The sequence below is a fragment of the Coturnix japonica genome, chromosome 9, assembly GCF_001577835.2.
Source record: "Coturnix japonica isolate 7356 chromosome 9, Coturnix japonica 2.1, whole genome shotgun sequence".
Lineage (NCBI taxonomy): Eukaryota > Metazoa > Chordata > Aves > Galliformes > Phasianidae > Coturnix > Coturnix japonica.
Window position 1 is genome coordinate 2,083,599 of NC_029524.1, and position 16,788 is coordinate 2,100,386.

General features: G+C 40.9%; 1 protein-coding gene across 10 annotated transcripts in view; it reads right to left on the reverse strand.

Annotated features, from left to right (window-relative positions):
* The window catches only part of GIGYF2 (GRB10 interacting GYF protein 2), a 67,660-nt gene that overhangs the window by 47,667 nt on the left and 3,205 nt on the right, over positions 1-16,788 (reverse strand). For 8 of the 10 annotated variants that reach the window (XM_015871145.2, XM_015871141.2, XM_015871140.2 and 5 more), the window contains exons 2-4: positions 8,395-8,472; positions 5,858-5,987; positions 3,830-3,925 (exon numbers count right to left, since the gene is read on the reverse strand). In XM_015871145.2, the coding sequence (XP_015726631.1) occupies positions 3,830-3,925; positions 5,858-5,987; positions 8,395-8,435 (267 nt within the window). In that variant the 5' untranslated portion in view covers positions 8,436-8,472. Of the gene's footprint in view, positions 1-3,829; positions 3,926-5,857; positions 5,988-8,394; positions 8,473-9,422; positions 9,515-16,788 lie in introns of all 10 variants that reach the window. The other 2 variants (XM_015871137.2, XM_015871136.2) reach the window with 2 other exon arrangements.

A 16,788-nucleotide genomic window follows, 5' to 3' on the forward strand; every position in this document is an offset into this window, starting at 1 on the left:
CAATGTTAGGGGAAAAAAACATGCATTAAAGGCTCTGAAATGCAATAGTGACTTTCAGGAAGACAGTGAACATGGATACAATTTAAAAAGTAATGGCTGAAGCAAAAGCCACTTCAACAGAGAATGGGTAAGTTCAACCCCTTCCCCATTCCCAGAGCACAAACAGTTTGGGGAAAAAAAACAATTGGTTGTGCCAGAAAACAAGATCAAGAAATACTAACAAGCAAACCTGAATTCACAAAGCTTTCCAAATGAAAGCTTTTACTAATATACAAGGGACTCAACAGCTGCCCTTGGCTTCTTGATAGAACTCAGAAGAGACAAATTGCTTACACGAAATCAAATTACTATGCATTTGAAGGTCTTCAAACAACAAGGAGGCAAGAAATTAGATTTGAAATCGACATGGCTAACATCAAAACCAGCAGGAATCTGAAGGAATTTTAGCCTACTTCAGAATCAGATCTAATTACTTGGAGCATTCTTTCTACAAAGCAGATCTTCTTTCAACAGAGAAATGGTAACTAAGTAGATACGACGAGAAAAGCCCAGTAGCAAATCCATGGCAGAACGGCAGGGTCAGCCACCAGTAAAAGTGATCTGACTTTCCCAGCTATCTCTTAAAACTGATAGCAATCACTTAATCATCAAGCCACAATGAATCACCTAAATTTGCCTCTAAGGAAATCACCACCTTTCCTGCTGTGAACACTTATGAGGAATTGTTTTTTTTAAGCAGTTAATTTTTGTTCCCCCACTGTTGGTTTGGTTTTGTTTTTAAAGCTCTGAACACCCATGAACTCTCTTTTACAACACTGCAAATTAAGTTACTACCAGAAAGTCAGGCCAACCGTGGGCTTTGTTTGATGAGAAGACATCCCATCCTACAAAGCACTTGGAAGAGATAAACAAAATTGCTGTGCTCAAAGCGGGGAACAGGAAACACCACTTAGAAAAGCCTATTTACAACAACTGGCCAACTACTCCATCTGACAGCTGATAATGAAGATAAGGAAACAAAGTATCACCATCGCTTTTTTTTTTTTTTAATTAAAAGACAAAAGCACAGATCAAGAGACTACTCGGACACTTGTACAAATCACTGTCATTTCTTCAAAAAATGAACAATTTTGCTTTGTAGTTACTTTAAAATCATTACCTATGATCCTTCCTGCTGATGAGTACATTACCTCAGTGTCCACCCCTGACACTGCGGTGCAAAGCCACCCTAAGAGTGTCTCGATTCATTCTTTCCTAGTAAGTGGAGAATTATCCCAGTAAACAAAAAGAGACATAACTATGAATACACACACACCAAAAAAGATATTTACTAAGATCCTGAGACTCCCTCCCTTATTCCACAAGCAGATTTTCAGATAAAGACAACTAAATTCCTTCCTAATCCAAACATGAACGAAGAGAACAAACCAAGGGATCAAGCTGCAATATGCCAGTGGTGGCCTTGGAAACCTCTGCAAAGGCACCTGCAGAAACACTCTTCAAAAGGCAAGTTCCTTGAAAACACTTCTACAAATCTATAATCTCATGTAATGAAACTTACTATAAGATCAATCAGTTGAATTCTATGTCAAACCACCATCCTCATCACAAATGGTATTCATAATGGTACATAATGGATAAAAAGGACCAGTGTTTGTTTGAAATATATCCACATCCTCAACAGACAAGTTATCTGATTACATTTATACTTCATAGGCATAAACAAATACAAACTTGAATTCATACCATTGACGTGATTTACCATTCACCTCTAGATACCATGTCTAAATCTACTTGAGAAATGTCATGCAAGTTCTTCCTAGACATACTACATACACAACCTGCAACGCTGCCAGGAGTACAACTCCTAGGCTGCAAACAAGAGCTGCTGTGAATCCACATGGCTAGATTGGTTCAGCTTCTACTAATACAGATGTGCTCAAGTTCGTGTTCTGATCACTCAGTCCTCTACAGGACTCTAAAAATCACTGTCCTTCAAGTTTTGATAAAGCTACACTGCCTTCAATATTCATGAAAGAGGAACCAAGTTGTTTTAAGCTCTCCATTATCAGTCTTACTTGAAGAAGTCTTCCTGTACCATGACTATCAGCAAATTGATTCATATTCACCTCAAGAACACTTATGAACACACATCACAGATTCTCAATGATGAGCAATGTTAATTACACCATGGGAGTACCAACACCAGGAATTTCTGCTAGCCTATGTAACGCTGTTTGCTTCACATCTCAAACAAATCAGTCTGAGCACTACCAAAGAGCTCCACCTAAAGGAGGCCTACAGAAAAAGCCGGAGAGAGACTCTCTCAGAAGTATTGCAATAGGACATGGGATACTGGCTTTCAACTGTAAGCTCAGAAGCACTTGTCATCTTCACCTGAACTCATACACTACTCAGAACATCACCAATAACACAGCCTTAAACTCCTATTATTCCTCCTGGATAATATTGTGACAATTAGCACAAGCCAACATTCCCTTTGTCTATAAAAGGGCCTGTAGTTCACTGCCTAAATGACTCCATTGTTTATTAAAACAAAAAAGTATGTGCAAAGGTTTATTTAACACCAAGGTTCAATGTTCTGGTGTGCTGCTGTGTGCCTATCTGACCAATTCCTGGGCTCACTGACTGAATCCCTCCTGGTTGGTTCTACTGGATAATGGAAGCTGGGCTAAGGTCTCCCATAAAAGCATATCCTCAATCTCAGTTGCCTTTTAAGACAACAACTCTGATGAGTAGTGCCTACAATGCATTCACAAAAACATAAACATGGCTGCTGATTAAAAGCTAAACTACTAGCACACTAAGTCAGAGGACAGCATAAAGAGACAAGAAACAGAAACCAACATTGAAGAGGAAGGAACTTCAGGAAAGATGGAAAGGATCTGTCAGAATCCCAAAGACACAAAGATGATGGGGGAAAAAAATTAAAAGAAATGATGCTCTAAAATCCTAAATATCATTAACTTCCCAACTCCAGATAAAAAATAAACTACACTCTAGTCAGCAAAACCACCTGGGTTTCTGCTATTAGAAAACAACAACCGCAAATCATGGTATTGTGAAGTAAGAAAAGTGTGAAGAAATAACATATCAGAGAGCAACTGCATCATGAGGAGATCTGAAAAATCATAAAGAGGGAATAATTTCAGAAGCAACAATCTGAGGCATGAAGACAGCATGGCAGACAGCTTCCCTCACCATGAACTAGCTTGAAAGTATGGAATTTCAAACTACTGAGAGTAGCCAACCTTGAAATAGAATCTTGTGGACAACCTGTTCTCACCCTCACATTTTTCACTTATAACTACTGAAACCAAACGAAAATAGTCAAGTAGCTGCTTACACATGAAGCAGTTCACATTTCTTTGGAATTTTTAGCACTCTTAATGGGCAAAAGGCTTCAACACTCCTACAAAGACTACAAACCAGTTTCCAGAACTTAGATACTTCAGGGATGGTGGTCCTAAACTGCACAATGTTTCACTTGCTTGAAAATGCTGTGTACTTAATAATAATAATAATGCAATACTACTAAGAAGATGATCCTGGATTTAATAAATCGTTCTATAGATGGCAGAACAGTGTATAGAAAATATCTGTTCAAACTTAGGATAAGTCATGAGTATAAATACAATTCTAGCATGTTTTCAGAATCCTTTTGCCTTAAGTCTACCAATCTCAGATGTGGGGTTTTAACAAATGTCATGGTTTTAACAGAGGCATACTCTTTATTTTTCTTTAGCCCTAATAACAGTCCACATCCATATTTATTTTAAAGAATCCTATATTTCGTAAGGATACAAACCTGTTCTTCTTCTGTAAAAGGTACAAGTGCCAGTGGTGGCAGGGGCTCCTCTTGTAAAATAGGCAGAAACTCCTTATCCAGAAGGTCTGAAGGTATCTGTATGAAAGCAAATAGACAATTACCTGATATGCCCCAGTAATTACTGTTCAGTGACAAAGCAACATGCATCCATTCACACAAAATCTTTTATCCTGCCAACTCTCTCCACCCAGTACAGCAGTACTTGTAACAACATAACTGGAGTGGGTGCAACTCCACTAAGAATTTTCTTCTCCAGAAAATAAAGTCTTCGAGACAAAATATCTGATATATTTACCACCCACAGCTACATTATGTAATGCATCATATACACCAATGTTCCAAACTGCACCCAAGTCCAACACAAATCTGAACAGGGGAAACTTCAACTGGTAAACAATTATTTTTTAAGTGCAGTGAAGATTTTGATTCAATATATTAACAGAATTAGCATACGTTGTTTCCGAGGCTGTACTTCATTGTAAAATCAAGATTTCCAAATTACAATCAGCAAAGAGAAGAAAGAAGTAAAACAAAATTAAGCAACAAACGCTAAACATGATTTAAATACTAATGAGTTTGAACACCATTTTTTTCATGGCATGTCCATTAAAAGATGCATCCCTGAGCATGTGGACAACAAGCCACAATTACTGCCAAGTGAGTTCTGAAGATGCCATCAGAAAACTGCTTCAAGAATACCTAGATTAAAACAGAAGAGAGAAAGAATTCTGACAATTTCAATTGAAGTGTGCCCTCCGTGAGAACCTGAGGGAACAATATGGAGCTGCAACAGGGGAAGAACAGGTTGGATTTCCAGAAAAGGCTCTTCACTGAGATGGTGAGGAGGCACTAGAACAGCCTCACCAGGGAAGCGGTTGTTGCAGGAGTTCAAGAAATGTCACAGAATGGCTTAGGTTAGCAAGGACCTTAAAGATGAACCAATTACAATCCCCCTGCCATAGGCAGGGTTGCCATCCTCTAGATCAGGCTGCCCAGGGCCCCATCCAACCTGGCCTTGAGTGTCTTCATGGATGGAGCATCCACAACTTTCCTGGAAAACACCCTCAGTCAGACTGGCTGATTTTTTGGATGGTTTTGTGTGGTGACAGGAGTTGGGAAACTGAGTGCCCTTGAATCTGTGTATAAGCAATGCAAGCCCCCCAGCACTGTATAAAAACACCAGTACACTCATATTGAGAGGTGTGCATGCATCTCTACTAACAAAGCTAATCTGCAAACTGAAGTTCTTGCTGTCCCTCCCTGACTCACCGATAAGGTTTGTGGAGGGATTCAGACTTTCAAGTCACTGTATGTCTGCTGCAACAACACACCGACCTTTGTCTATCCCACATTTACAAACACAGCAGGAATGACTCCTTTACCTGAAACACCCTCAGAAATATGACTTCTCTATCAGTGAGAACCTTCACTTGTAATTCAACTAGATGAAAGTTGACTTCCCTCCTCCCTCCCCCCACCCACACACTGTTGTACTACACATGCTGGACTGCATTTGTGACTTAACTCAGTGAAGTGATGAGGACTGCTGACTGGGCTGGTTACCTGCTGAACTTAACTGTCTTTAGTGAAAATAAACAAGGATCTCCTACCTTTCCTGTTCTTTAAAGCTGCATGTTAATACAACTGATTGTCTGAATTTCAAAACAATTCATTGATTCAACTATATTAAATGAAATCCTACAAAGGCAAGAAAATCTGCTGGGTTGCAAGGGGACTTTAACCCTCAGTCACTTGTGGCAATAGATTTGATTAAGGCAATCCAGGCGCAGGGGCTCTGATCTAAGGAGCACAGGAATTTCCCTTCAGAGGCTGGAAAGAATCAAACAATTAATGTATTAGAAGAGGGATCAAAAAAACACACAGATCTCTTCAGTCCTCCACCAAAGGATATGAATTTGTGTCCATAACCACGTAATACAAACAACTAACTCTAATCACAAGACTATGCACATACTCATATCAGACCTTCTTCCTCTTCCTGCTTACCTTATTATCCTTTACAAAAAGTGCCAACATTTCTTCTCTTCCATAGCGATAGTCTGCTAGTTTGTACTTTGGCAAAGCTGGAGACAGAGGAGGGGATGTCACACTCCCGCCACTAGACAAAGCTCGCAGCCTAAAAGAAGCAGAGAAAGCATTTAGAAATTGGACACAAACATAAATCCAGTTGTGAAAGTAAAGCAAAGACATTTACAGAGTCCTACTGCAAAACACGCTCTTGGTGCTTCAAGAAGAATGAAACAGCTTTCCTCATTTTTCTGGTAACCACAAGTAAAAAGGAAAATAAGACACGTTCACATACACACAAACACCTCCATGGGCACTTCAGTCCCCTAAAGAACTCTATAGTGACCACACAGAGAAGTAGCTGCACTCCTGCACTATTTACAGTAGGTAAACAGAATTGAACTGTATTATCCCTCCTCCATACAATATATTGAGAACAGGTGGGTTTTTTTTGGACCAAGTCAGAGTTCTTACCATGCAAATATTAATCTACTGTAAGTAAAGAAGGGTGACATTTAACAAAGTTTAACAAACAATAAAGGACAACAGATTCTACAGTGAAGTTTCTTCCTCTGTTGTTACAGTCTCTGAAAACCAATGCTCTAAATTCCTTTTGCAGGAATTAAAAGGGATGTCATTTCCCACCATGTATACCACATTTTAGTATTCCTGTACATAAGCTGTACAAAGCAGCCACACTTCCTTTCAGAGACATTTCAAGCCATGAGCTAACTTATGCTTACCACATACACTCACTACTGAATTTGGTCCTGTCTCACACAGGCAAACTACTCAACCTCTTGCAGACTGTATCCAACTGTTACATGACATTATACCTAATCCATCCATTAATTAGCCTCATTCTGCCCAGTCATTTCCTCAGCTGGCCAACCATCCCACACTTTCCAATTTGAGACACATTTTACATAAGGATGCATCTCGAGACACAAGAAGCAGACCATTCTCTGCAGTCTCCTTTGATGCGCACCTTAATCAAGTATAACACTAGAAACTATTTTCAACAGATCCAAAATCCTCAGAAAGGCAGCTGGCTAAACTAACATATTGATCCAATGCTTTCCCCCCAAGCAATGAAGCATGTCTTGTGGGTTATTTTTTAAACTGCATAGAAAGGAAAATATGAACTCTAAGACAGAGTGACATGGGCTGAAAAGGACCACAAGGAACATCTGGTTCCAACCCCCTGCTGTGTGCAGGGTCACCAACCAGCAGCCCAGGCTGCCCAGAGCCACATCCAGCCTGGCCTTGAATGCCTGCAGGGATGGGGCATCCACAGCCTCCTTGGGCAACCTGTTCCAGCGCATCACCACCCTCTGGGTAGAAAAAAAGAAGCCAAACTGTTGTTTCCATTTTATTTTTTTTTTAAGTTTGGTGCCACCCAGTGGCAGTTTCTTTACACACCACATCCAAATGAAGAATGTCTGGAGGGACATTAATCAGAGGATTAGATGGCTCAGTGTAATGTCCAATGCCAATCCAGATTAAACATGACCCAAGTTTCACTACTAAGTGATACAATACCATAGGTGACACACTGTAGCACAAAATAATGATCAAAAATCTTAAAGGAGTTTTATTCCATTTTTCCTAAATTACTCTAAAATTACAAGGGAAATAAAGTTTGGGGTTTGTTTTCAATCGAGTTCTCTCTCCATCCCCACCCCCTTCTTTTTTCCCCATATAGCCATGGCTTTCTTCCAGCAAAGTATCTAATAATGTCAGTCTGCTACACTTCAGAGCACTTCAGCATAAGATATCTGCCTAGTGTGTATATTTATAGATAAAGTAATCCTTAGCATTCTTTTAATCTAACTAAATAGACCGAGTTTCTCATTGCTTTTGGGGCAATCGTGTCATTCTTTAATACCCTGCAATTTCTGTAGATATATATATAGATATATAGATAAATATACAGATACATATATATAACTGTAGATATATATATATATATAAAATGTGCCAGTGATTCTATGACTCCTCAGAAACCATTGCAGCTGAGGTCTTGTTTGCAGTTTCAGCCAATAATTACTTTAAAAACTGGAGCAAATAATGGAAAACAATCACACTTTTGCAGTTAGTCTTGGGCCAGGACAATGCATGTCACACAAACACCAGTACAATCATACAGAGCCACAGATTCATTTCCTTTAAGGCAGCACCTGATTGCCTATGACACTTTTCTGTATGTAAATGCAGGAATTGATCAGATCACAAGGCACACTTTTTTCATGTATATTCATACAGGGAAAAGAAAGCTAGCTTAGGTACAGAGTTCATTCTATTAAGGACAGGGTATGAATTTCCTTATTAGTAGCTTATTTTATATGATTTCCTTATTAGTAAAGAAAACTGAAAGTTACCTTCATAATACTGCTTTCAATTGGCAGCAAAGCAGTAAGGAACTACAATAGCATTATACTCCATTCGCTCTTAGAACCTACTCAGCCCCAAAAGACAAAAGTTCCCCACGTTTTTCCAAATGACAAACCACTCACCATTCAGGCCCAAAGTTCAGTGTCTGGGTTTCTGCTGCCATTCTTTCTTGTTCTATTCTTTTTTAAAAAAGCTTGAACCTGAAAAATAACAAGTGTTACCATGAGAACAACCAGATTAATACAGCCCTCCAGAAGTCTCCTTCCAAACAAAAGCACACCTGGTCATGCAAAGAACAGAAAATGACTATTGGATTTTTTTATTATTATTTTTATGGTATCCATTTCAGCTCTTTAACACAGAATAATCTACTAGAATTGATGCAGTTGCTGCTATCGCACCCTTTGGTCCAAATGCCTCTTAGCAGCTCCAACAGGACACTGGATCAGTAGTGTCTGAGGACACTGTTTGCACAAGCAGCTTCTTGGCAAATCAATGATTACCACAAGGCAGCCAAACATGGAGAATTTGATGCATAATCCTCTTCTGTGAGAACAGTAATGCTTCATTAACAGAATTGTAGCTTCCTGACAATAATAAGATTTAGAAACAATCACTAGATTCACAGCAAGAAAGACTTGCCCGTCGAGTGTCAGAGTATTCAAGCTATTTTCACTGCTCACTCTTAAAATAAGCTTCCTAACAAATGGGTACAGCCAGTGCTGGGACATTCTCCTAAACCTGCACGGAGATAGTAGGATTTCTCTCATTCTTAGCTTTATTAACTAAGAAAAACACACAAGCTAAGACAGCAGTTACTCTCATTGCTCCCTATTAGGCAAGTTGCTGCAGGCACTAGTGGAGGTCAGGTCAAAGTTCCCATATAACAAGGGCATATGGACAAGGACAGACAGTGGCACGCTGGACAGGCAGGAATGAGACCAAGGGAAAGCTACCGAGTTCTGCGAGAAGCAAGTCCAGCCCAATGGTACTAAAGAAGTTACTTTTGCAATAAGAAAATAACAGCTCCTCTTCCCTTCCAGCAACAGCAAACACAAATATGAAGATAAATTTTTGTTTCAGTTTCAACATCAAGCACACTGTAGCCAAAGTCCCTCCCCACAACAACAAAAAGGATTGGAAGCATTACCTACAGAAACTGGTTGATTAGACTTCAAGAACCATAAAGACAGATGGGAGGGAGGGAGCTTGGCTGTATCAGAACTGTGATCCTTAATAGACCTAAGGATTAAATAAGGAGCTTGGTAAGTTCGTCTTTACTTTGTATGAAAAAAAAATGATGGAAAAGAAAAAAAGATGGGCAGATAAAAGCAGGAAAAGGGCATTAGCTACTGAAGAGGAGAGAAAGAAAACAAAAGTAAGCATTTTTTTAATGTATATGCTACTGATACAACTATATTAAGGCCAAAAAATAATAGTCTGAAAGTTACAAAATGCCAAGAAATGCTAAAACTGCTTGGGCAAACCTCACCTGGATCTTCTGGGCATATATATAACAAACAGCTGTAAAAGTCCCTGAAGTCTAAACCTACCAGGCACCATTTGGCTCGTGTATTTTTACTACAGATCATATTAATTTGGCCCATCCTTTCAATACAATTGATGTACAAATCAGTATTATTTCCCCAGTAAGCCTATATAATAAAATGGAATTATCACCACCACATGAACCAGAAAGTAACACAGATTGAAGTCCAAGTATCCAGGCACTCTCACAGACCTCACTGGAGATTATTTTGGTCTGCTTTGAGATGCCTTCTTTGTTTTAAACAGCCAGTTTCTCCAACTGAGTTGGAGAGACAGGAGAATACTGAAGGCAAATCCACTCACCAGTTCTACAAAACAGGCTACAAAGGTGAAGTCGGGTACCTCAAGGATGAGATGGACAAGTGTGAAGAATACCTTGGGACCACTCCAGCTAACTACTGTGCATGGGATGGAAGAGCTCTCTCTAATGATTCCAAGCAGCACTGCTGCATTCTTTTTGCCCCTTCACTTCCTGCAAGGCCTGAAATCCTTCAGCTGGAGAGGCTGGGGAGTTTGGGAGAGGAGCCTTGAGACACATAACTCATGTGGGCCAGCAGAGAAGCTGAGATCATGAGCTTCTAACTAACTGCAGTTAGTGCAGTGTCAGTAACACAAGAAAGTCTGGCCCTGAATGCCAAACTGCTATGACAATGCAGCTGAGGAGCATTAAATGAGAAAGCAGTACAGAATGGTTAAGGGGGTAGTTTACAAGTTACAGACTCACTCTGCTCTCAGTCCCTCTCCAGCCTTCCCAAAAGCTGAGGTTACTGCTCCATCTCTCCTTACCAGACTCCTCAAAGCCTGCTAGTCTCATCACGTGCTGCAAATCGGCTTTGTCACCTACTTTGACCACAACTCTTGTTTGGGGTGCATTCAGTGAGATTACCTTCTCCCAACAAGTTAGGACTGCATCAGTTCTGAATTTAAAACAAGACACCTGCAAGTGGATGAAACCATAGCTGAACAAGAAAAGCCCAGATCAAAACCCATAAGAATGGCAGCAGTAAGTTTAAGGGGTGAATGCATACTAATATATAACACTACCCAGAGACTAATCAGACACAAAGATATTACAGGCATAACAGCACTAAAAGAAAACTGCTGAAAATTGGACACTACAGAAACAAGCAACGATCTGGGAGGAAGGGGCAGAGGAAAAGGCAGAGCAGCCTGGAGAGGAGCCTCTAGCAGGCAGCACACAGTCAGCGGGTTAACAAGTAGCTGCACTGACAGGAAAGGCAAGTAGGGACAGGGCATGAGGCACTGACACTGAGATGGAGGAGTCAGGGTGGAGCAAGAAAGGGTGAGCAACAAGAAGTTATGACATGGCCATTCATTCCCTTTTCATTATTTTGCTCAAGGAAAAGGCATGAATTTATCAGGTCTTCATTATCCAGTTAACTCCAAACTTCAAGATTAATAATTAACATTTTAATTTTGGTCTTTAAAAAAGAAACCTGTGCTGCCTCCTAACTCATTGAGGATGACAAATCACAGAAATGAATACAAACTGATCACACTTCCTTCCCTGATGTAATTTGCTGAGGGGGTAAGGCCCTGTCTTCAACTGCAGCAGTTCTGAAAATGAAGCTTTTCTCCCAATTAATGGCTACTGATTGAGGAACCTGCATAACCACAAACAGACCAAGAGCACACAGGGAGCTCTAAGCAAGAGGCCACGTTGTGATTAAATACCACTGCTTGGGCAATACTAAAGACTTCCCAGCGCTCTTTCAAAGGGGAACCCCCTCCTCTGAGTCTCTCTAAATCAACCCTTGACCAAGCTGCCAGTGCAACCCTCTGAACAGGTGCAGTTTGCTACAGCAGTTCTGGGAAAAATGCCATAAACTGGAATTGCTGCACAAACCGGGACTGAGATCCTTCCTGGGGCAGCACTGCAGCCACAGACCCACTAACAGCACAACACAGAGCCATCCCACCAACACACCTCCAACCCAGGGACTGGGCAGGGAAAAAATACCCTAATTTATCAGCAGCTTAGTGCTCTGAAAGTCAGAAGTTCAGCCACTGAGCAACACAAAATGTAATCCAATAACGTTAAGCCGTTAAGTGGCTTTCACTCACAATTAACAGGTAATATTATAGGCAGACAAGTTGCTATCAGCAACACTAACTCCATTGCTTTGCTGTAGGTAGGATATTTGAGCGAGCCTGGCATTTTTTAAACTGTTTTCCTTGACTTCTATTAGAGAACTCACAAATGTATTAAAGCTTACAGAAGAATCTGCTCCAGACAAGCTGGAACTTGATTCTGTGATAGATGTGTGCGTTGAAACGAGATGAGATTTTAGTGGGAAAAAACCTAAACATGGTTTTACAAATACTGTGGCACAAGTTGGCCCCAATGTCTACCCTGTTGAAATGCACATGCATCTAATAGCTATCCTGGCTAAAGGCTGGCTGTCAGAAGTTCTGAGGTATTTGAACTACCATGTTTTCCAGACCTTGCACAACCTCACTATTTTCTGTACATCTGCCATTTTAAGTCTTGTCTCTTACTCACGGGGATAGAATCACAGAATTGCTCAGGTTGGAAAAGACCTTAAAGATCGTCAAATCCAACCACAACCTGACCATACTACCCTAACTACCCTCTGCTAAATCATGGCCCTGAGGTATCTGAGTTAAGATTTACAGCCTATGTTAAACTCCCACGTTCCCATGGTAGAGCTCTGTCCATCTGTACAGCACAGCAATCTGTCTCACCAAGAAGCTGGTTCAGGTAGAGATCAACTGATTCTTAGTGTTCCACACAGAGACTAAGCCATGACTGCACTCAGGTCTACCCACCCAATCTTTCCTAAGTTTAGAATGATTAAACAAGATGCGGATTTCATTGCAACTTACATCTTTGCTTATTTTTTGTTTTTATTAATTTGGCAAAAAATAGACCTGATCCTTCTTGTCCATCACCACCATATTCTGACATCACCAGCTGTTTGACTGAGATGTTTAAGGAAAGCATCCTTTCCTTCCTTCCAAGGTAGTTCTGCTATTGGAGGTTCCAAGTGGTCTTTTTTACTGAGAAACCAGCCAAAAAAAAAACCAAAGAACACAGTGAAAGTCAAACACAAATGGATTTAAGAGCATGGAATTAAGTTTTCCTTAAACTTGGAACGGGAATTTCACAACAGGGCTCCAATATGCAGCAACTACATCGCATTGAGATGATACAACGTCACCTTCAGCACTCAGTAAGAGCACATTCAACAGGCAGATACTACAGCTAATTCGACTGCCTTTAATTCAAAACCACAGAGATTCGCTTGGCACCAGCACTGATTTGCACTAGTTTTTAAAAGTTTCAGCCCAGCAGTGAACAGGATGACAATGACTCAGGAGCGACGCTATCAATCTGATATTAATCATCGGCTAAAGCAGGCAACACCGATCAAAGGACACTGACAAAATTAAGGCCAAGCAACGTGGATTTATGGAAGGCAGTCAAACAAAGCACACTTTAAGAGCAGATATTTCATTGCTCCAGTAGGTGGAATAAATTCTAACACCTCCAGGACATTTCAGTTAAGAAGAAGGCTAAAAAAGACCGAGTCATTCCCAATGCCTGCTGGGTCTCAAATCACTGTGACCTACAGAGATTTGTTTTCCTTTGTGCTTTTAAGCCTTCTCTCATAAAACAATCTAAAATTGATCACACAACACAAATTATCCTCCAAATACAGAGAATACAAATATAAGAGGCTATCCTCAACCTCTATACAATTTGTAACGTGGGCTTACATCACTTCTAAAACCTAAGGATTATAAAAATAGGTATGGTAATGCAAGTGACACATCATCAATAAAACCATTATGAATTATTCAATTGCTCTGCCCAGTACAGCAGGTTGCATTTAATAGGCCCAAGCATCCCATCAAATGACTCGCAAGTAGAAAATGTAAGCGATACACAACAGATGCAAGGCCACGCTGGGAAAACACAGTCCTTACACCAACCTCAGGTTTATAACAACAAGCAGCTGGAAGGGAACACGATACAACGCTGAGCTGAACACCTACCACAAAACACTGAGTAAATACAACAACACAGATTAAATTCACTCGGTATTTGCAGTGTTTTCAGTCCTGCTCTCAGGAAGGCAAGAAGGCTGATAAATCAGAGCGCACTCGGAAAGGGATAAAACATGGTGGATACGCCTTACAAAGGAGAAAAAGACAAAACCAAAGTTGTATTTATGGAGCTTCAAGACAAATGTAAGGCATATCTTGCTCAGACAATGAATGAGCACACAAGTAAAAAAGACAGAAGACCCAAAATTGTCCAGAGAAATGACTGAAGGGAGAAGTTCAGAGATAAGCAACACAGTCGACCGTTTTTAGGTCAACGCTGGATGATTTTCCAAAAGATACTTTTTTGCTAGAACATCAGCAGCAAATACATTACTCATACTGCACAGGGTGCCAGACGAGTCACAGCAGTCCCTCCTGACTTACCAAGTCTTTATGCTGATAAAGGCAGTGAATTTTTCAAATCCAATCTACCCACACTCCAAGAGGAAGTTTTTTCCTAATCCATCAATTTCTCCCAGACCGTGCCTCTATCAAAGCTGCATTGACAGAACTCTTCTCAACATATATAAGCTTACTGTCCCAAGTCACTGCAGTCACACCCCTGCCTCTCAGTGACCTCTGGTCAAACTCTGCCCACAACACTGATGCAGTGGGAGCAGCCTGAGTACCTCCTGCTCACTCGGTCCATCCTCAGCTTTCATGGAGCACTGCAGTCTGCAACACACAGCACCACAGCCAAGAATAACAACTGCACAAAGCAGGCACTGCAAATACACTGAGATGGAATGACAAAAGACTAAGGAGATGTGCACGTCTAACAAAACTAAATCAAAGAACATTAGATACCACTTTTACAGATGTTTTCATTTCCTACCTCTTAATCTGAACCTTCTGGCTAGAAGGAGTAGACAGTGACCACCGCCTGCTTCACCTGAACACCAAGGACTCGAGAGCTGTCTCGAGTGTGTCAGTCAGCAGGCAGGATGGCCTCCACCTTTGTGGCAGGGCTTCCAAGAGCAGTGATTGAGCTCCAAGCGGACCACACCCTTGGCCCTGCCACTGGCTGGAACACAAACCATTTCTCATTCCAAATCCTGTCCCAGAACTCTGCCAGCACTCTGTTTTCCAGCCGAAAAATCACTTTCACATCTGTCTCTACCTTGTATGCAGAAAAAGTTCTGCTGGGTAAGTATTACTTAGCCTGTCTCATTCCACAGACTGTTGCAGATCAGGATGCTGCTCTGCCTACCTGCTTCAGGACAAGCACTTCACTCTCAGCAGCCAGATGACAGGAATGCAACCAAGAAGTCACTGCAGCCTTTCTCTCACGCTTGTCACACATCGTACAGTCCATGAATGCATTCAGAATGGCAGGAAAGAAGTTTCTGACTACAGTCACTGAATTAACAGACCTGGGTCATTATGGGTTTCTTTTGGTATTGTTTATATAAGCGGATTCTTTGGGCTCTGTAGAAATATTTCCTCCCTGTCTCCTCCTTAAGGTTTCCTATGCATGCAGTTCAGATATGTCCTATACTCGAAGAAAAAATAATATTCAGCAGTAAGAAAGCATCAAACCAAAGCTGATAGCAGAAAGAATCAGCACATGCATCAGAGCAAGCATTCACCAATGGGAAACTACAGCTTGTTTTGTTACTACACATGAATTGCATCAATCTCTAACAGATGATGTTTTCCTCTCTTTATGTCCACACTACTGAAGATTGAAAGAAGTGAATGTCTGAGAGTATCTTTGGTATCTTTACACTAACCTGCAATGTTACCCCAATCCCACATAAGTATTAAGATCTAATATATTTTATGTAAAGAAAATTATATATACGGATGATTCCAGCATTAATTACAACTCAGAAACCTTCCTCTCCAAGGACAGTTGAACAAGTCCCCTAATTTATTAAATAAAGATATGAGTTATTTAGACTTTAAAACCTTTCTACACGTGACCAGGAGCAGCCTCACTTTCTATCTGTCACCCATTACTCACTGCCTCACACTTGGCCCCAGTGGTGTTTGAGCAGGGGCTGGAGCAGACAGACACCAAAGGGCTGCTCCAACCTAAGCCGTCTTGCAGCACCACCACATGTGGCTCACATCACAGCTGATCAAATCAATTCCTCGCCAGTCACACCAACTCCCTGACACGTTACTGACATCTGAAGTGGCAGAAGTTCATCCATTCATCATCACAAAACCCCCTCCAATGTCATCTATACAGCTGCCTTCTGTTTCTTGCAATCTGAACTGAAGTACCATCACATACAGACCACAAACCTTCTATCTAATCTGTACGTGTGAAACTGCAGGCTCTAAATTGCCCTGTCACACATCTTCAACATTATAGGCCATCAACAGAACACAGTGAAACCACTTCATTGTCAGTGCTGGGGCAGAGATCAAGTATTTCTCTACAGAATAAAGTGATCAAACATGCAGTAACAGAGCAATAACTACACAGAGCACAAGGTGCTGTGCTTACTTTCACTATGTTAGCAGCTGTTTAACCTAAGTATTTTTCCAGCTGGTTTACTCTCCCATCATTACACGTGAGCTAGTTTCTATGTTAAACTTGCCTTCTACAGTCCTCCACCACCACCTGAACTGAAGGTGAAAAAACTAATGTTACTAAACAGCACTACAACAAGCAACATGCTTTTAGATGTGCACATATACATACAAACACACACACAAAACCACAACCAACCACAAGAGGGCCGATGTGGTACAGACCTTATAATTTCAAGCACTTCATGCTGCTCCTTAGCTCCATCCACAAGTTCAGCACATCCTGAACAAACTTGCTGGGTTTTCTGTTCTGACAATTCTCAACGCAGACCATTTCCACAACCAAAGAGCATTCAGGACTTGCCTGCAGGACAGGCTAAGCTACACTGGTA